The sequence below is a fragment of the Mesoplodon mirus genome (genome assembly GCF_964341445.2).
Source record: "Mesoplodon mirus genome assembly, chromosome: 4".
In the NCBI taxonomy this organism is placed as follows: Eukaryota; Metazoa; Chordata; class Mammalia; order Artiodactyla; family Ziphiidae; genus Mesoplodon; species Mesoplodon mirus.
This window is the reverse complement of record NC_138979.1, coordinates 151,102,853-151,123,768: the sequence shown is the minus strand read 5'-3', so window position 1 is coordinate 151,123,768 and position 20,916 is coordinate 151,102,853. Positions and strand designations below refer to the sequence as shown.

General features: G+C 37.9%; 1 protein-coding gene across 10 annotated transcripts in view; it reads right to left on the bottom strand.

The window, feature by feature from the left end:
- SYNE2 (spectrin repeat containing nuclear envelope protein 2) overlaps nt 1-20,916 on the bottom strand; it is a 341,983-nt gene that overhangs the window by 118,801 nt on the left and 202,266 nt on the right. For all 10 annotated transcript variants that reach the window (XM_082616958.1, XM_082616964.1, XM_082616965.1 and 7 more), the window contains 8 exons: nt 20,033-20,298; nt 18,397-18,565; nt 15,583-15,738; nt 12,862-13,002; nt 10,603-10,785; nt 9,706-9,843; nt 3,547-3,732; nt 300-422 (listed from right to left, as the gene is read on the bottom strand). In XM_082616958.1, coding sequence (XP_082473084.1) covers nt 300-422; nt 3,547-3,732; nt 9,706-9,843; nt 10,603-10,785; nt 12,862-13,002; nt 15,583-15,738; nt 18,397-18,565; nt 20,033-20,298 — 1,362 coding nt within the window. The remainder of the gene's footprint in view (nt 1-299; nt 423-3,546; nt 3,733-9,705; nt 9,844-10,602; nt 10,786-12,861; nt 13,003-15,582; nt 15,739-18,396; nt 18,566-20,032; nt 20,299-20,916) is intronic.

The following is a 20,916-nucleotide window of genomic DNA, read 5'->3' as shown; positions in this document are numbered from 1 at the left end:
CTTAAGTGCTTGGACTATTAAAACCTGGGTTTGACGTGAAGGAAAAACTACCAAACCTTGAAGTTTTAGGAAGAAATTAAATGAAAAAATAACTTATAGGAAAATTATAGTTACATAGATAGCACTAGAAATATGATTTAAAATATGATATTTATAGTCATTCATATCTATTTCCCAACTTTACTTTGCTCTTACTTTAGCAAGATTAAACACTTTTTATCGCATCATATTATTACACATTTTAAAATAGGCATAGTAAGTATTAAGAGAAAATATTTTTAATAATGATCCATGCTTACCTCCCCATGCTTAAGGTGCTCTTCAGGTGAAAAATCAAATATTTCTTTTGATAGCAGGATAGCTTTGATTTTTGAAACTCTTTTCTCCATTGATTTTACTTCCGTTTCAATGGCAACCACATCCTAGAATTTCAGAAACAAAAAAACACACTCATGCAGTATATGTTATATGTTAATAATCTTTCTAAAACACAATTTACTGCCATTTATTCTATTCTCATATTTAACCAAAATATGTTTGCCACTTATATCTCTTCAAAACTAACCAAGTGCTACACAGATAATGTGGACTGTTTTCAATAAAAATGTTGTCTGTTAGTAATAGCATACCACAATATAAAGCATTGCTTATACTTACTGAGTTAAAAGGTCCTCATGGGGCCAATTTTCAATTATTTATGCTATGAGAACAAAAGTAGTATGCATCTGAACAATTCTAAGTAAATTCTCAAATATCTAAAAACTCTTTAGATTTATCTTTGGAATGTCTTTAAACACTTGAATACAAGTGGGTCAACGCTGAAAAAATTCCCACTACTTTAAGTAAAACGATAAAGTCACCCTTGGGAAACAAACACACAAGGAGCTGGAAAATTGACAGATTTTGTTGCCAATTCCCTAACAAACTTTTGCTGTGTGGAGAGTCACTAAATTACCTTATAACCTACTCAGATTAATATGAACAACAGATCATTTATCCAGTGGCTATTCTCCCATCAGTGTCAACTTCTAGAAAGTGGCCAAGAAACTTAAAAGTGAAAATGCTGCAATTTGTGCTCTCAAACCTACATATGTATGAATATGTGCTATAAAACCTACATATTGAAGTCCACTCACACTGTAAGAGGGCCTTCTGACCTTTAGAGCTTTACGGAGATAAACTGAAGCAAAAATAATGCAGGGAATAGGAAAAACTACATAGAAATCATCAAAGGATTTCAAATTATCACAACTTGGAGCCATTCAACGTAGGACAAACATAACTTCATATAAGCAAATGAAGCAGTAATTATAGTAATTTATCTTCATTTTATGAAACATTCAATTATATTGAAATTATTTTCTACACCATACGTTTAAGAAAGTATATAAATGTATACAATGTATTTTATGGTAATTTCCATGAAAAGTTGTAGAAGCATTTAACAATTTTGGAATAAGCTTCAATAACCAAGAATATTTAACAAGTATGATTCTCTGAAGTTACGTAAGTGTGGTGCAGGGAATGTAACTGAGAAATAAAAGGTAAATTATTAAGACTAACTGCATCTGCCTTTGCTGTGTGACTCCATCCTTAAATAAATGCCTCACATGTTTCAAGCCAAAATAAATAAAATTATTTAAAAATCCAGTGGCTGGGTCTTCCCTGGTGGCGCAGTGGTTGAATCTGCCTGCCGATGCAGGGGACACGGGTTTGTGCCCCGGTCTGGGAAGATCCCACATGCCGCGGAGCAGCTGGGCCCATGAGCCATGGCCGCTGGGCCTGCGCGTCCAGGAGCCTGTGCTCTGCAACGGGAGAGGCCACAGCAGTGAGAGGCCCGCGTACCGCAAAAAAAAAAAAAAAAAAAAAAATCCAGTGGCTGGTATACAGCAGCCCCTCAATAAATATTTGCTATTGGTGACTGAAGACTTGGGAAGTTATCTGTTTTAATTCCCTCTTTGCTAATCTGTGCTTTAAATTCAATAATATTGTACTTCCCTGGTGGCACAGTGGTTAAGAATCTGCCTGCCAATGCAGGGGACACAGGTTCAAGCCCTGATCCGGGAAGATCCCACATGCCGCAGAGCAACTAAGCCCAGGAGCCACAACTACTGAAGCCTGCATGCCTAGAGCCCGTGCTCCGCAACAATAGGAGCCACCACAATGAGAAGCCCACACACTGCAATGAGGAGTAGACCCCCTACGCTGCAACTAGAGAAAGCCCGTGTGTAGCAAAGAAGACCAAACGCAGCCAAAAATAAATAAATAATTAATTAATTAATAAAAAATAAAATCAATAATATCTCCTCTCTGACAAAGAGAAAACACTGAGCTTATCTGATCAGGATTCCTCCCTTTAAATAGACCACTTCTGGACTGAGAATGGGGATATGATTTTTTGTTGTAGTTGCACTGTAGGGTACAAAGTAAAATGTAATTCAAGAAATAACATAAATGAAAAATGTACCAGATCAATGTGTCTTCATAGAACTGATTAGTAGTATAACTCTAATTTACTAAATGAAATATAAATTTAAAATAAGTCACGGACATATATACAGTACCAAACGTAAGGTAGATAGATAGTGGGAAGCAGCCGCATAGCACAGGGAGACAGGGAGATCGGCTTGGTGCTTTGTGACCGCCTGGAGGGGTGGGATGGGGAGGGTGGGAGGGAGGGAGACGCAGGAGGGAAGGGATGTGGGAACAGATGTATATGTATGACTGATTCACTTTGTTATAAAGCAGAAACTAATAAAAATAAAAAACTTTAAAAATTTTTAAAAAAATTAAAAAAAGAGAAGTCACTCTGTATTTATTACAAACACCTAGGTGATTGTGATGCAGCCGACACTGGTCCTCCAATTGGTGCGATGGAACTGTTAAACTAAAAGTGTGCGTTCTGCAGATGGACGATTGGATTTGGAGTGCAGTTAGTTTGTGGTCATAGAACACGTGGGCTAACCATTCCATACTGGAGAGAACTATAGCACTGACCTCTGGTGACCCTGTAGGGTGATGTACTGGCTACAACCTAATGTGAGACAATTGCTATTATGCCTTAATGAAATTGAGCTATTTGTAACGAGGTGGATAGACCTAGAGTCTGTCATACAGAGTGAAGTAAGTCAGAAAGAGAAAGACAAATACTGTATGCTGATACATATATATGGAATTTAAGGAAAAAAAATGTCATGAAGAACATAGGGGTAAGACAGGAATAAAGACACAGATCTACTAGAGAATGGACTTGAGGATTTGGGGAGGGGGAAGGGTAAGCTGTGACAAAGTGAAAGAGCGGCTTGGACATATATACACTACCAAACGTAAGGTAGATAGCTAGTGGGAAGCAGCCGCATAGCACAGGGAGATCAGTTCGGTGCTTTGTGACCGCCTGGAGGGGTGGGATAGGGAGGGCGGGAGGGAGACGCAAAAGGGAGGGGATATGGGAACATATGTATATGTATAACTGATTAAATTTGTTAAATAAAAAAATTTTAAAAAAAATTAAAAAAAAGAAGTCACATCATTATAGTGCCAACTTACATCAGCCATTCGTTGAATCTGTGGAAGGCTTTCTATGATTTTTTGTCGTAAAGCTACTATTTGATGACTTAACTCTTGTATAGGCTGTGCTAAAGTATCTGTTTCAAAAATTATTGACAAGCCTTCTAGATCCATGAAAATTGAATGCAAAAGACTGTGCTTCTGTTCTGAATCTTCCAAAGCCATCTAGATAATGGGAAACACGAAAAAAGAGAAACATCAAGATACTGGAACAAGTTGATTGAAATTATATCAGAGAAAATTCTACAAATATGTATGGTGACGGACGGTAACTAGACTTAATGTGGGTGATCATTCTCCAATACATACAAATATTGAATCATTCTGTTGTACACCTGAAACTAATACATGTTGTATGTGAATTATACCTTAATTTAAAAAATTAAATCAGAGAAAATCTGAATTTGTCTCAACATTTCAAACTCCTGTTCATTCCCAATTTCATAATAAAACATTGAACATTCTCTCTTGTCAATGGCAGTATATGACTATAGAATGTCTACCCCATTTTCGTGGGCTTGCAGCAGCTATTTTATACCATGTAGCCCTGCTCCTCCAGCCATCGTTAACAGAATCAGAAACACCTGACCTATAAGTTCATCCCTCTATAATTTGGAATTAGGGTCAAGAAAGCCATTCATATATATATCGCTGATTCACTTTGTTATAAAGCAGAAACTAACACACTGTTGTAAAACAATTATACTCCAATAAAGATGTTAAAAAAAAGCCATTCAATTAGCTGGACTTGTAATTTTGGGAAATGGGTTTGGCAGAAATAGATAAGTGAAGTGGGGATGGGAAACGAAGGGGCAGTCCCAGTGCCAGTGTCCTCCTTGGCCTTACCATCTGGAACCACTGACTTCCTTGAAACACCCCTATAGCTTGAGTTGACTTGAATAAATTGATACCAAAAGAGCTCTATCTGATAAAACCAAATATAAGTGGAAAACATCCATGTTTAGAATTCCTTAGACATTCTTCCTTAGAATTTTTCTTTTTTTCCTTTAATGATTATAGTTATTAACTTTCAAACTTAAGATTTCAAAATATCTCAGCCACCTATTGGAAATATTCAACCTGCTAATGTAGTCTTCAGGTAATCCCGTAAAAAATAACTGATATGAAAAAGAACATTTACTTATGCAACCAGACTTCTAGTCACGAGTCCCCAAAATTAATCAGGTTATTCAGAATTTCATATTGACCATATTCCAAATCCTAGCAGGAGAAAACTTGAAAGGAAAACAAAACTTAAAACCAATGCTTTTTCCAATAATACTATTTACAATAGCATCAAAAAAACATAAAATACTCAGGAATAAATTTAACAATTTACATTAAAGAGAAATTAAAGAGGACCAAAATAAATAGAGAGATACATCCTGTTCCTGGATGGGAACAGCCAATATGGTCAAGAGGTAAATTCTTGCCAAACTGATCTGGATTTAATGCCCTCCCAAAATTCAAACAGACCTCTGCATAGATATTGACAAGATGATTCTAAAACTTATATGGAAATGCAAAAGATCCAGATTAGCCAAAACAAATTTGAAAAAGAACAAAGGACTAAGTTGTAGAATTTATACTACCTGATTTCAAGATTTACTATAAAGCTGTAGCAATTAAGACTGTGTCATATTGGTAAAAGAACAGACACATAGATCAATAAAACAGAAGAGACAGTCCAGAAACAGAGCCACATATATGAGAGGTCAATTGATTTTAACAAAGCACCAAAGTAATTCAATATTGAGTCTTTTCAAAACATGGATAATCCCATAGAAAAAAAATGAACCTTGATTCTTGCTTCATACCATATACAAAAATTAACTTTATTTTTTTAACATCTTTATTGGAGTATAATTGCTTTACAATGGTGTGTTAGTTTCTGCTTTATAACAAAGTGAATCAGCTATACATATACATATATCCCCATATCTCCTCCCTCTTGCGTCTCCCTACCCCACCCCTCTAGGTGGTCACAAAGCACTGAGGTGATCTCCCTGTGCTATGTGGCTGTTTCCCACTAGCTATCTATTTTACATTTGGTAGTATATGTAAGTCAATGGATTACAGGCCTACAAGTAAGAGTTAAAACTATAAAATTTCTAGAAGATAAGAGGAAATCCTTGTGACCCTGGGTTAGATAAAGATTTCTTAGATACAACACAAAAGAATAATCTATAAAAGAAAAATATTGATAAATTAGACCTCTTCAAATTAATAACATTTGCTCTTTGAAAGACAATATTAAGAGAATGAAAAGACAAGCCACAAACTAGGAGAAAATATTTGTAAATCACATATGTGACAAGGATTTTAGAATATTATATAAATAATTCTTACAATTCAATAATAAAAAGACAAATAACCCAATTAAAAAATAGGCAAAAAAACCCCAAGAAACTGAACTGACATTTCACAAATGAAGTGTACAAGTGATAAATAAGCATATGAATAAATGCTCAAATAAAAAAATCATTAGACATTAGAGAAATGTCATTTAAACCACAGTGAGATACCACTACTTGTCACTAGAGTAGCTAAAATTTAAAAGACAGATACTATCAAGTGCTGACAAGAATATGGAGTCATTAGAACTCCAGTGGGAATGAAAAATGGTAAAGCCATTTTGGAAAATAATTTAGCAGTTTCTTAGTTAAATACCATAAGAGCCAGCAATCTATTCCTAGGTATTCATCAAATGAAATGACCTGAAAACCTATGTCCACACAAAGATTTGTATATGAATGCTCACAGCGGCTTTGCTCATAATAGCTGTTGCAGCTCCTAAAATGGCCCCCAATAATCCCCACCTCCTGGTACTCATGTCCTTATAATCAGTTCTCTTGAATGCAGGCTGAGCTTATTGATTTACTTCTAAGAAGATATGGCAGAAATGATGAGATGTCACTTCCAAGATTAGATTATAAAAGACCGTTTCTGTCTTGGGGGCTCTCTCACTCTTTTTTAGATTGTTCATGGTGAAGGGAGTCAGCTGCCATGCCATAAGGCAGTCTTGTGGAGAGGCCCTCACATCTGTGAATGGAAGTGGATCTTCTGAAGCCTGCCAACAGCCACGTGAATGAGACTGGAAGTGCATCCTGTCTCTTCCTTCACCCAAACTAAGCCTTCAGATGAGATCACAGCCTTGGCTGACACCTTGACTGCATTCTCATGAGAGACCTTGAGCCAGAACCACTCAGGTAAGCCATGCCTGGATTCCATAATTCTTGTTTTAAGCTGTTAACTTCAGCAGTGATGTGTCACAATGCAATAGATACAGAATACATAGCCCCCAACTTGAAATAACCCAAATGTCTATTAACTGGTGAAGGAATAAACATATTGCATATTTCCACAAATGGAATACTATTTAGCAGTCAAAAGAATAAACTACCTATAAATGTAACAACCTGAATGAATCTCGAAAACATTAAGCTAAGTAAAAGAAGTCAGGCCCAAAAGACTGTATGATTCTATTCATTGGATAATGTAGAGAAGACAAAACTATAGGAATATAAACCAATGAGTGATTACATAGGGCTGAACATAGGTAAAAGGATACTGACAGCAAAGGAGCATAAAGAAACTTTTTGGGGTGATGGAAATGGTCTTTATGTATTGATGGTGGTAGTGGTTACACAGCTGGATACCTTTATCAAAACTTACTTAGCTGTACACTTAGGTGTTTTTTACTATCTGTAAATTATACCTTAATGAAGTTGATTTAAAGAACAAGTTGTTTTCCTATTTTCTACAATGACAATTTCTGTTTCAGTGAGTCTTCATTACAACAGCAGACTTCATGGAATCATCTTTAGGTTATGAAAACCTAATTTAACAAATGCAATCGAGGTGGAAGGTTATAGTGCGATTAAAGCAGACTTTTAAACCTTAGTTGAGAGTTTTGATACTTCTTTAAGTCATTTTAAAAATCAATACCAGGTAATGTTAGAAAAATGGTAAAGGGTACCCTAAAGTAGGACAACTATTTTCAAAATAGGAACGAAGTGGGGTATTCACATGGGACTAGTTATTTATGACTTATTTTCCATTGGAAGATTTATTAGAATACATTCTGTGGACATCAGCCTGCATATCCCCTTGGCCCTACTTCCTCCAGCTAATAACCTAAGTTCTACTCAGTTCCATGTAAACAAAGGTCAGCAAAGGAGGGTGTCCTGAACAGTTTGAGAGATACTTTTACACTTTTACATTTGTGTCAGAAGAAGGCAGTAAAACTTCAGCTGTTTTTGCATATGTTCATTCTTGTACAGTTTTTTAAAAACTCCTAATAAGCATTTGAGGAAAAAAAAGCATCATTCCTCTCTTCTGTCTGCAAACTTCTTGAAAATGATGAAAGATACAGGTGATTTAAAATAAAAAGATGACATGCTTTGGGGATGTGGAAAGTCAACCCAAGAGGTGGGGGCAGAAATCACAGGCAAGGGGAAGAAAAGAAACAAGTAGGTGAAAATGCAGTATCTTTACAACTGTTACCACAGGAAAAAACTGTGCCAAGAAGTCTCACAGGGGAGGTATGAAGTCAGTTGTTACTTAGGGACACATTGTGCTACTTTAAAGATATAAAAAAAAGAGTTGGATCAGCTTTGAGGTCTGATTACTCTAAAAATTGTTATAGGGGATTTCCCTGGTGGTGCAGTGGTTAAGAATCTGCCTGCCAATGAAGGGGACCCGGGTTCGATCCCTGGTCTGGGAAGATCTCACATGCCGCGGAGCAACTAAGCCCATGTGCCACGACTACTGAGCCCACGTGCCACAACTACTGAAGCCTGTGCACTCTAGGGCCTGCGTGCTGCAACTACTGAAGCCTGAGCGCCTAGAGCCTGTGCTGCACAACAAGAGAAGCCACCGCAATGAGAAGCCCGCGCACCGCAACCAAGAGTAGCTCCAGCTTGCTGCAACTGGAGAAAGCCCACAAGCAGCAACAAAGACCCAACGCAGCCCCCAAAATAAATAAATAAGCAAATGAATAAATAAATAAAAACTGTTATACAATAAACCTTTTCCTAAGAGATTCTTTCTCATGGCTGAATAATATGAGACAAGGGAAATATGCCTTCACAATAAAATTTAAGGCAACATTCGGCATCCGGAAGATCTCTTGTAGTCATGGCCCTGAGTAGGAAAAGGCTTTCATTTGTTCTGCCTTTGTAGGTTAGCGTGGTGACACAGGGCACCTGTGTAGCAACAGGAAGGACAGGAAATTTGGGATCATGGCATGCTAGAACTGGAAGGACCGACAGATTAGTTTTCTAATGCTGTGTTAATTACCACAAACGTAGCAGCTTAAAATAAAACAAACTTATTATCTCATAGTTTCCATGGCTCAGGAGTCCAGGCATGGCTTAGGTGGGTCCTCAGCTCAGGACGTCACAAGGCTGCAATCAAGGTGCCATCTGGAGCGTGGATTTTTCTTCCAAGTTCATTCTGGTTGTTGGTAGAATTTAGTTGTAGGACTGAGATCCCAGTTTTCTTGCTGGCTGTTGACTGTGTGTCTCTCAGCTTTTGGAGGCCACCCTAGGGTCTTGGCTCCATGGCCCTCTCATAGTATGGCAGCTTACTTAGTCAATCCAGCAGGAGAATCTCACTCTAGTCTGCTACCAGGGAGTCTTATAATGATACATCCATGATTAGTCATGTATTCATGGGAGTGACTATGCCATATCCTCAGCTATACCATGTAACCTAATCAATGGAGTGACTATTTCATCACTTACTCGTATTCCTGCCCACACTCGAGGGAAGGGGATTATATAGGTCGTGTACACCCGGAAACAGGACTATTGGGAACCATCTTGGAATTCTACAACCAAAACCATCACCACCATTCAGTGCAACATTCTTACTTCAGAGATCAGGGAAACTGTGGCCCATGGAGGACACAGTAAATTATCCTAAAAGTCATGAATTAGTTATCAGGACAGAAAGAACTAGATCCCTATCTAGAGCCTGCCACTCTTCTAAGCTTCCTTCTGCCATTGGGCATGCTTGAAGATAAGGTCGTTTTTTTCAGAAAAGAAGGAGGAGAAAAGCATCGTGACAACCAGCTAAGCCACTAATCATTACGTAGATTCTATGACACCCAGGAAACACTGAAAGAACACTCACCTGAAGGGTGCTAGCGTGGTGACTCAGCGCCTTTGAAGAGTCATAGTCTGCAGGATCAGCCAGCAAACGACTGGTATTTTCTATCCAAGTCTCAGTACTCTTCAAAAGATCGTGATACTCCTCCAGCTTAATTGTGGCCTGTGAAAGACAGGCAGTACCAAACTCAGTCTGATGTCTCCTCTTTGAGTTGAATGATTCTTAAATGAAGAACTGGTTGCTGTTAGCCAGTGGTGTCAGGCCTCGCAGGGCTCCACAGCCCACAGCTGGGCCACTTGCCCACCCCCTCCAGGTTTTGATCCTTCAACCCGTAAAACGAATCCTGACCACAGGTGGGAAGGATTTAAGGAGTTCTACCCCCAACGCTCTGGGCCTCAGCAAGGGTTCCAAGTCAGCTTTGCAACCAGTCTGGTTCCCGTTTTATGTTCCCCTTTGAAAACTGGACTTACATTTTGTCCTCCTGTACCGGGCCTTGTCCTATATGTACCAGTCCCTCTGAGAGTAGGTTCCTGCCTTGCTGCTGCTAGATCACATGCACAACTCACCCACCGTGACCCCTACTTGGAAGGGAGGGCAGGGGTGTTTTGTTCCCAAATGAGGTTCTTTCTCTGGCTCCCTCCTGGGACCCTTGAGGTTGCCTGCCTGAAATTCCCTTACCTGTTGAGAAGCCCAGTTCTTACCCGGACTCCTACTGTGGTCTGACTTTTGGATTCTTGCTTCTGCCTGTGCCAGCAGTCCCCTCGATGCCCACTCGAACCTATGGTGTAGCTCTAGCTTCAGGTCCTAAAACTGGCAATTCAAGGGAAACTGGCTGCCTCCGAATATGTATTTTTGTTTTGTTTTAAACCCATCTCACTACTACCACAGGCTCCGTGTAGCTATCGCGTGTTACAGCCATACCTTGTTTAACTGTGAGGTTCTATATTCTGCCCTCTGTGATACTTGCTGATAGTGCTGGAAAGGAACCATCAAGTTATCCATCCATTCTTGAGCTTGTCCTGGGTCCTGTTCAACAATGTCCTGAACTTCAGAATCCAGCTCATTTAGCTTGGAGTGCCAGAGATCCAGCTCATCCCACATTGTCTAGGGAAGAAAAGCATAAGTCCATTTGGATTGAAGATGTGTTGATTTCTAAGTTTTCACACAGTATCTGTACTTGTAAATGTTACCAAAACGACATGACAGAGACAACATCCCAGGCAAAGTTTTTCACTTATGCCCAGGAACCACTTGTGACCTGAATTGAAAAACACTTTTTCTGAGGTCTCTTAACTCTTACTGTATTCATTTCAGTACAAATTAGCTGTAAGGGGGCAGAAAGTCCTGGACATTTCCAGAGATGAATGACACCAAACAAGGTCAACGTAACCCTAATCTTTCAAGGGTGATGAGGTAACATTACGTTGAAAAGGGCTTGGGTAAATACCTAACCTATTTAGACCAGTATATATATCTACTTAATCTAGAAGACAATTCTTATTAAATGCAAAAATAAAACTGATAAAAAGAAAATATCTGCTCTGACTCAGACTAATGCACTGGCAGAAAATTCTAGCCACATGTATTAGTAGCAACTGCTTTTAGCTCAAGAAACCAATAGGCTGGATTGAAACCTGCACTTGTCTGGGCAGAGGAAATCTCAAAGGCAACATTCAATTATTACTTAATATCTGTGTAAGAACATAATTTCTAGAAATGGGAAAATCTGACTAGTTAAAGTGCTTATTGAGAGCCCAAGATTTTGTCCAATGGCGAGCCTGACCTATTTTTATTTTTCAAGTTAATTTAATCTTTTTAATCCTTTGACATCATATTTGTTTGGTTTAGAGGGGGCTGCAAAGTCAAAGGCAGGTATGATTGTGAGCAAATCTTGTTCACCTTATTTTAAGAGAGTATACACAGTCTAATGTCTTCTCTATGAAAGAAGGACACATACAATAGGTACAATTATTTCTTTTAATATTTAGAATTATTTGTTTATTTTTACCAAAAGAAACACAGTCAAGTTAAATTAGAAACCAAAGGAGAGATTTAACTGAAGGGAGGAAGGGAACAGAGGGAAAGGGGGTGATAAGTGAGACTTCTCTGAGGATAACTTCTTTAAAAATTGAGGTATAACTGACATATAACATTTTATTAGTTTCAGGTGTACAACACAATTGTTCTTTTTTTAAAAAAATAAATTTATTTATTTATTTTTGGCTGTGTTGGGTCTTCGTTGCTACGTGCAGGCTCTCTCTAGTTGCGGTGAGTGGGGGCCACTATTCCTTGCGGTGCGTGGGCTTCTCATTGCGGTGGCTTCCCCTGTTGCGGAGCATGGGCTCCAGGCACGCAGGTTTCAGTAGTTGTGGCCTGTGTGCTCAGTAGTTGTGGCTTGCGGGCTCTAGAGCGCAGGCTCAGTAGTTGTGGCTCATGGGTTTAGTTGCTCCGCGGCATGGGGGATCTTCCCAGACCAGGGCTCGAACCCATGGCCCCTGCATTGGCAGGCGGATTCTTAACCACTGCACCACCAGGGAAGTCCCACAATTGTTCAATATTTGGTTCTACCGTAAAATGGTCACCACAATAAGTCTAGTTAAAAATCCTTCACCCTACATAGTTACAAATTTTTTTTTCCCTGTGATGATAACTTTTAAGATCTATTCTCTTAGCCCTATTTTTAAAAGTCTCCATTCATATTAGAATATTTCCTTAAAATATAAAGTAGAATAAGAATGTTTTCCACATGCAGGAGTTTACTTGGAAGTTAAGAGGTAGAATATTATGTTTATGTACAGTTCTACCTAAGACATTTTACAAGTGAAATAAATTTAGAATTTCTACTTTCCTCTGTTTCCCCCTGGCAGTCTAAAGAAAAGCTGTTAATACCATTCATATCTTACTGAAATGTTTTTATATATCAGTCTTCCCAAGACAAGATCCTTACTTTCCTTCCCTAGTGAAAAGGCTGGTTCCCAATCATAGGCTCTCAGGAGTTTGGGCATATTCCCACCATGGAAAAACTGAGAACAATTCTTAAATGTAAGCTTCTCCACCAAGCCTCTGCAGGTGACACACTCAGTGAGGAGCGCCCCTCACTGAATCAGGGTTAAGGATCCCTGTGATGACTGATGACAGGGAACATACCAAATGCTGAAGGAAGTTAAGGGAGGATGTTACCTTTTGAATTTCTTGAGCTTTCTCAATATTTTTGCTTTTCTGCTGCAACATCTTTTCCACATTCCGAAGCCCGTTGTTAATTTTGTCTATTTTTCTACTCATTGAATATGATGGTGAGCTTTTCAAGACTTCGTTGCTGATCTGTTTCAAAGGGAGAAAGACACAATGGAGATGTTTGCCGCACTCTATTCAGAGGTTCAAATGATAAAAGGGGTAGTCACAGTGTTTTGAGATTTTACTTGTACAAATCTTTTAAGGGCTAGGGGGAACATTCCAAACCATACTGACTAATGCGTTAATGAGAGGGTAGATTAGTAGACCAGGAAAAGGCAGCTGTGCTGACCTGACTGTTCAAATCCAACTGGAAAAAAAAAAAGAAAACTGACCAACAGAAATCTGTTCAATGTAATCCACAGTATGTACTACAGATATGTGATGTGTTGGGCAAAACTACTGAGGGGACTGTCTGAAACACACCCCAAGGGAGCAAATGATATTAAAGAATTCCTGGGAGAAAAATTATTTATTATACAGTTTCTATGTTTTATGAGAGAATCCTCTGCACAGATTTGTTTTCAATAAAAATAAACATTCTCAATTTGACATAAAAGATGTAATTCCCATCTTAATATTCATTTGGGTGAAATAACCTTCTAAAACTGGCTATTTCTTGCAGCAGAAAATCTTAGTTTTTCTCTGTGTGAATGTTTCTAGTGTATGTTTTCCCAGCAATTAGAAATCTAGCTGCTGAACAGTGTAATTTTTTTATCAGAATGATTTTCCGAAGAAAATAACTTGTGCTAGGAAAGATAATAAATGAATGTTGAATGTATCATTTTTCAAATGCCTGATTAGTTCATGTTCTTATATATATATTTTTTCGGTACGCGGGCCTCTCAGTGCTGTGGCCTCTCCCGTTGCGGAGCACAGGCTCCGGACGCGCAGGCTCAGCGGCCATGGCTCACGGGCCCAGCCACTCCGCGGCATGTGGGATCCTCCCGGACCAGGGCACAAACCCGTGTCCCCTGCACCGGCAGGCGGACTCTCAACCACTGCACCACCAGGGAAGCCCCATGTTCTTATTTTTTTAAGCTATGTTGATAAGGTTTTCTCCAAGCAGCCACTGAATAACCAAAAAATACTTAAGGCTTTTGTATTATCCTTTTAATTAACTTTTTTAAAACCACTATATCTGTACAACCATTGAGACTAAACCTTCCAATGCAGATACTTTACAGATACAGAAATTGAAACACAGGCTAAAGTCATACATCATGTATGACTTGCTTAAAGTCATACATCAAGGTAGTGGGTGAACTCACCCCAAGAAGCCCGAGCCACCAGACGCCAAGGCCCCCAGGCTCTTTTCACAGCATCAGGTTGTTGATACTTTTATATAATGTTTTTATTCCACAGACCATACCACAGTCAAGATTTTTTAGAAAAAAACTAATCCTGTATTAGTTTTTTTTTTTTTAATTACTGTATTAGCTTTTTATTGCTACATAACAAATTACCACAAAATGAAGCTTTCTGATATTTTGGGCAGTTACTCTTCTGGCAGAAATGCCTATCATTTTTGTATATTAGGAGAGATCATGATTTAGGTAAAGTATGAAGCCAACTGAATTGCACAGAATGGTATTGTGTCTGTTGCCTGGATCCTACAGTCACATCATGCAATTAAAATAAGTTTTTATTGGTTACAAATATACACAGATATCAAAGTTACTGTTGAAATTTTCAACCCTAAATTTAAAAGGTAGATTTTGATTATTAACTCACTTTGTTAGGGATTTTCACATGAAGTAGTCAGGAGAACCAATTGTGTTTCTATCAAAACATTTAGTATTCTCTTAAAATAAAATCAATAGTGCATGATTCTTGAGGAAGTTCCTCATAATAGATTATCTTGTATGTCAAATGAACAAGATTTGTTATAATATATATTAGGAGTTTACATGTTTTTTACATGGGTTAGATTTTCCAAAGAAATCTGTCACAAGTTTGAACCTGATTTTTTGTGTGCAATTAATATCTGTTTTATTTACTAAATTATAGGTATTTTAGGCTTCAAAAAGCAATACAAAAATCCTTCTGTATTCTTCTGGACCAAACAGAATTTTGTTCTTTGTTGTTGGATTTGGGCAGCCTTTAAATAACGCAATAAAATTGTCTTGCTAAACTCCTATGTCTCCAAGTACTATGAACCATTTCCCATTCTTTCTTCCAACCTGGACTTTCAGGTATAAAGATTTGCCTGGGTATGCTTTGTGAGAATTATGTTACCATCATCATTAGAAAGACACTGTGTGTTAAGTGCTATTCCTAGTAAGTTATGAAATGTGTGTTCTTATTGTTCTTGGTTGCAATTTCAAAATGTTAAAAGCAAAGTATTATTCATGACCAAAATTTTAGTGATTTTCCGGAGGAAAAAAAAGCCAGGTAAAAGCCAATATGTAACTCTATTTTTAAATGCAAGAGAAGAAAAACTAAGCATCTTGACAGCTAAAAATTAATAGACTAATTCTGTTACCTGTGTCACTTACTTAGAGCAACTCCGTCTCAGTATCAATACACAAAATTATCACTCAACTAAACTCTATAAAAACAGACATAGCTGAAATCAAGGCAAATGAAAATGTGATCTTAAATGATATGTTCTTCTTTATATTCATTCACCTCCATAAATAATAACACGAATACAAACATTATTATTACCTTCTCATCTACGTCTTCTAAAGCTTTTCTGCATTCTTCCACCTGGGATTCAATCTCTGCAGGGACTATGGTGTACATTTCAGAATACTTGATTCGCAGTTTTTCCATAATATTCTCAAAAGTTAGCTTCCCTTTCTTAAGAATGCTTTGAAGCTCCTAAAAAATCAAGAGAGTTTCAAATGCTCACAGGACAGAGAAAAAGTTTAACTCTAAAAATGAAAGCAGCTTTCCAGCACATCTTTATGATTTAAATGAGCAAACTTTGCATGACAAAACCTCACTATTGATACAAGCTGATTAAGCATGAGAGATACTCAGTTTGGTCAGATGATGCTTTCTAATTTGTAAGAATTAAACTCGATATCTCTCCATAGTGTCAAACCATTGTCTTGAAAAGACATTACAACATCTCCTGCTTCTAAAGTACCTCTAGGATTTAGTTATATCTCAGTAGCAGTCTCGATCTAAAAAGCTGCAAGCAGCAAAAAGTTTCAAAGAAGTTTTATTTTATTATTAACTTGTTGCCATTTCTGCTTCTTCCTACATTATCATCACAATGATTCAAGGCCACTAAAAGCCCTGTGCTTGAAGCAGAAGTGTCTGCTTTCATGTAATTAGACAGCCCAGCACAGCTCAACTTCTTTCAAAAGGGAGGGTTCCAGTTCCTTGCAAAGAATGTGGGTTTTTAGGAGATAAAAGAAACCTGAACAAATAGTCTATTGGTCGTGGCCTAGAAACAGAATCTGATCTACGTACTCCTGCACTAATTATAAAGGAGAAACTCATTTGTTTGGGAAAGTTTCCCAAAGATCAAGTGGAAAAATACTTCTTGACTTTACTGTGGCTTTTTGGGTTTTCTTTTGTTTTTACAGTAGCTGTTCAGTAGCATTATCTGTGTTAATGGATTGAGTCACCACATTGAAGAATGATTACAATTTTGAATGACTCCGTGATGTGTCACTGCTTTCCTTTTCTTAGCCCTCAGCAGAGAACAAGTCTAGAGGAAAAGTTAAAGAATAGTGCCATTCAGAGAAAGGTAGGGTTTGAGGTACAGAGTGCTCCTCGTTTATCTAGACCTAGCCCGGAGTACAGGTCTTCATTCAGAGCTACACTTAGATGGCTTCCCATGAAGACTGCCTCTGTGAGGGAGAGTAAGTTCCCTTTTGCAACATTGATACCAAAAGCTCTGGTGAATAACAGCATGCAACTTTTGAACAAACTGCCAAATGTCATTTTTGCCTGTTACCACCTAGTGGAATGAGAAGAGATTGTTCGGAAAATGACCCTGAGCCTATGCACAGATAGTGTGATACAATAAATACATTTAGCCTTCATCCCAGTTCCTGGCACAACTTCTAAAACCCTTGGAATTTCCTGCATAGGGGTGAAAGGAGTGTCTTTTGTTATTTACAACAAGTCTTTTCCAACCATACCTGAGTTTATGGTAATGAGAAGATTCTTGGTGGGGGGGGGGGGGCGGTGACAGCTTCAGGATGGGGCTGGTGCCAGAGGAACCAACTGTGTGATTAGAGGGCTAGAACTTTCAACCGCACTTCCAGACCTCCAGAGGGGAGAAGGGCTGGAGGTTGAGTTAATCACCAACTGTCAATGACTTAATCAATCACGCCTATTAATGGAACCTCCATAAAAACCTTTAAACAAGGTTTGGAGAGCTCTGGATTGATGGACACGTCAAGGTGCTGGGAGAGTGGCGCACCCAGAGAGAGCACAGAAGCTCCACATCCTTCCCCCATACATGTCTTCTACTTGGCTGTTTCTGAGTTGTATCCTTTATAATAAACCAGTAATAGTAAGTAAAGTGCCTTCCTAGTTTTCTGAGCCATTCTAGCAAATTTATAAACCTGAGGATGGGGTCGTGGGAGCTGCTGTTTTATAGCCTGTCGGTCAGAAGTACAGGTGGTGTTTCTATTTAAAAAGAAAAAAGTGAAGTTCTTTACTTGGAATCCAAATACTTAAAAAAATAGATTTCATGTCTTAAGGAAAGTATGAGGGAAAAGCAGTTTGGCTATTTTTAACCAAAGAATTTTCTTCTATGGAGGCATATGATTTTGTCTCTCTGTAATCAAGATTATTCTAGTTTATATTTACATATCAAAGTAAAATCTGTTATTTGTATTGTGTCATTTTCTATGCAATAGCTTTTTCAAGTTAACTCTTTTCTGTTTGAACATCTTTTTAAAGTTATGGAAGACAATATTTACATGATTTTTTTGAATAAAGCATTTCCCAAAATGTTAAAAAAAAAAAAAAAAAAGAAGTACGGGTGGCATCTGAAGCGGGGGCAGACTTGTGGGACTGAGCCCTTAACCTGGGGGTCAATACTAACTCTTTATAGTTAGTGGCAGAATTGAATTGGTGTCCCAGTTGGTGTCTGGAGAGTTGGGGAATAGGTTGGTGTGGGGGGAAAAAAGGTTCACACATTTGGTGGCAAGTGCTGTGAGTAAAAACAGTTCTATCCCTCTCAGAGACTAGATATTATATCCTATAAAGTGAGCAGTCCTACATACTACTGAAGAGTGGTCTGAGACCCCTGTACACCAAACACACTTGAAATGTGGTTGGAAAAGGGCTGCTGGCCTACCTCCTGACCTAGTCCCAACTCTGCTCTCTGTACTCCAGCCATATTGATCTCCTGTGGCTCTGCCCACACCATGTCACAGGGCCTTTGCCCACATTTTCTTCTTCTTCTAGATTCCCTCTACACTAGCCACAGGGTTACCTCTGCTCCAAGAACTTTGGACTCAAGATTTCAGACCTGTATCAGCCACATTCACTAGTTCATTCCTCACTTACCTCAAGCTGTTCTGCCTTTTCTGGGTGGTCTTGTAATTCCATATTTTGGAAAAAGGTTGTAGTCTGCTGAAATGAATTCTTCAAAGTAATTATTTCTTTTGTAAAGGCATGTCTTTCTTGGATTTCATTCTGCATCAATTTCTTATTTTTTTGAGCCTTCTGGAAAAGTCTAAAATATAGCATCAGAATAAAATTGTTCCTCTATCCCACTTTTCTGTGTAATAGTTTTATTTCAACAATTAATATAATGTCTGCATAGCTCACAAAAGGTTTTTTTTCCTGAGAGAAAAGTACCAGTTTTCAATGGTATATATACTATATATACAAACATACATCAAATTCTATCACTCCATCAAAAAAGAGGGGATACATGTATATGTATAACTGATTCACTTTGCTGTACAGCAGAAACTAACACAGCATTGTAAAGCAACTATACCCCAATAAAAATTAATTTTAAAAAAGAGGAAAAAAAACTCTCTAAAACTTTCATCCCAAAATATCTTCTTTTCACACTTTACATTCCAATTGCCATATTTTTTTTCCTCGTAATCCTTGAGTTCAATTGAACGTGACTCAGAGGTGTGAATGAAGTCATGCATGGGCCCTTGGAGTCATAGATGATGGAATTAGCCTTTCTATCCAAGCTGACCCCATTTACTGTGGATGCAGCCATTATATTATTGGAGGAGTTTAAGTGGGCAAAATCTTTCCTGAGAGCTATCTGGTAAGTATTTCTAGCTATAAAGATATTAGTGATATATCCTTTGACCTGATGATCATACTTCTTGGCATCTTTCTCAATGAAGTAATCACAGATGCACAATGAGATTCTAGCATAAGAATATTCATTCCAGTGTTTTATAAAAGTAAAATAAATTACATATAATTTAAAGGTTCTATATTAGGGACTTGGTTAAGTACATTATAGCATACCCACATGGTGAAATATTATACAGTTACATTTTAAAGAACATTTAATAGCATAGGAAAATAAATATAATCTGCTTATAAATGATTCAGCAGAATATAAAACAGTATAGTATTATGATCACAATTTTTTTAAAAGTACAGCCATAATAAGAAAGATGAGTGATTGGTAGTGATTGTTGATGAGTGGTAAAATTAAATGTGGTTTTTATATTAATCTTTATAATTATCCACATTCTCTAAACTTCCTATAATGAATATGTATTACTAAGTTAGAAAAACAGCAAACATTAAAAAAAATTTGAAACACCAGGATGGAAAATGTGTGCTTGTTTTAATTATCATTAATATTAATCTTTTCCAAAATAGATAACTAATGAGAACCTACGGTATAGCACAGGGAACTCTACTTAATGCTCTGCGGTGACCTAAATGGGAAGGAAATCAAAAAAGAGGGGATATATGTATATGTATAGCTGATTCACTTTGCTGTACAGTAGAAACTAACACAACACTGTAAAGCAACTATACTCCAATAAAAAATTAATTTCCATCATTTTTATACCTATCAGTGTTGACACAACTTGATTCTGTCATATCATTTGTCATTGTTCTATAATATTTTTATATTCTAGAAATTAAATATTTTCTCAATTTTTCCTGAGTTGTCAAGCATATTTCCTTAATAGTTTTTCATAAATCTTACTTGTTGCAACGTTCTTGCATAGACATAATCTCTTGAGATGCAGAAACAGTTCCCACAGCCCTTAAGCCTTCAGGAGTGTTCTGGATATTTTTTATGCGCTGCAGAAGTAGGGCCAGTAACAGCTGCTGCCTCTCCACATTCTCTTCATATTGGCATAAACAATCCAGCAGCTCCGAGAATTCCTCAGTGGTGGCTGCCTCTTTTGTTTTGGAAATTTCAGGGAGTTCTTCTTGAAGATTATCTAAAATAATTGCTTCTCGTTCAATCTAATTCAATAAGCAAAAAAAAGGGGGGGGGGCTAAAATAAGTAAAATATACTCTTACCACTTCAGGACTCAGCAATCATAATTTTTACATACTGGCTCTTCAAAGGATTCCCAAAGCCACATCCCAGTTCAAGGTAATATTTGTCTTCGTCCAGCTGGGAGTATTATCTCTCCACTATCCCAATCCCATAGTTCCCAGCTATTGATCATGTATATGTGTGATTAAAAAGAAGTATTGCTGGGCTTCCCTGGTGGCGCAGTGGTTGAGAGTCCGCCTGCCAATGCTAGGGGACACGGGTTAGTGCCCCGGTCCAGGAAGATCCCACATGCTGCGGAGCGGCTAGGCCCGTGAGCCATACGCCACAGCAGTGAGAGGCCTGCGTACCGCAAAAAAAAAAAAAAAAAAAAAAAAAAAAGAAGTATTGCTGTTATGAGCTGAAGGAAATGCTACTGAGTATTTTCATAATTTCTTTCTCCTTCCAATTTCAGTTGCTTTATTAAAGCAATTATTTCTCCTGACTGAGATACCCCTTAATTAGAATGAGCTCCACCAAACTGCATCCATGAAGTAGAAGAGGTTGGGCATTTCTTCTACAGGCCTCTTTTCTTTCACATCCA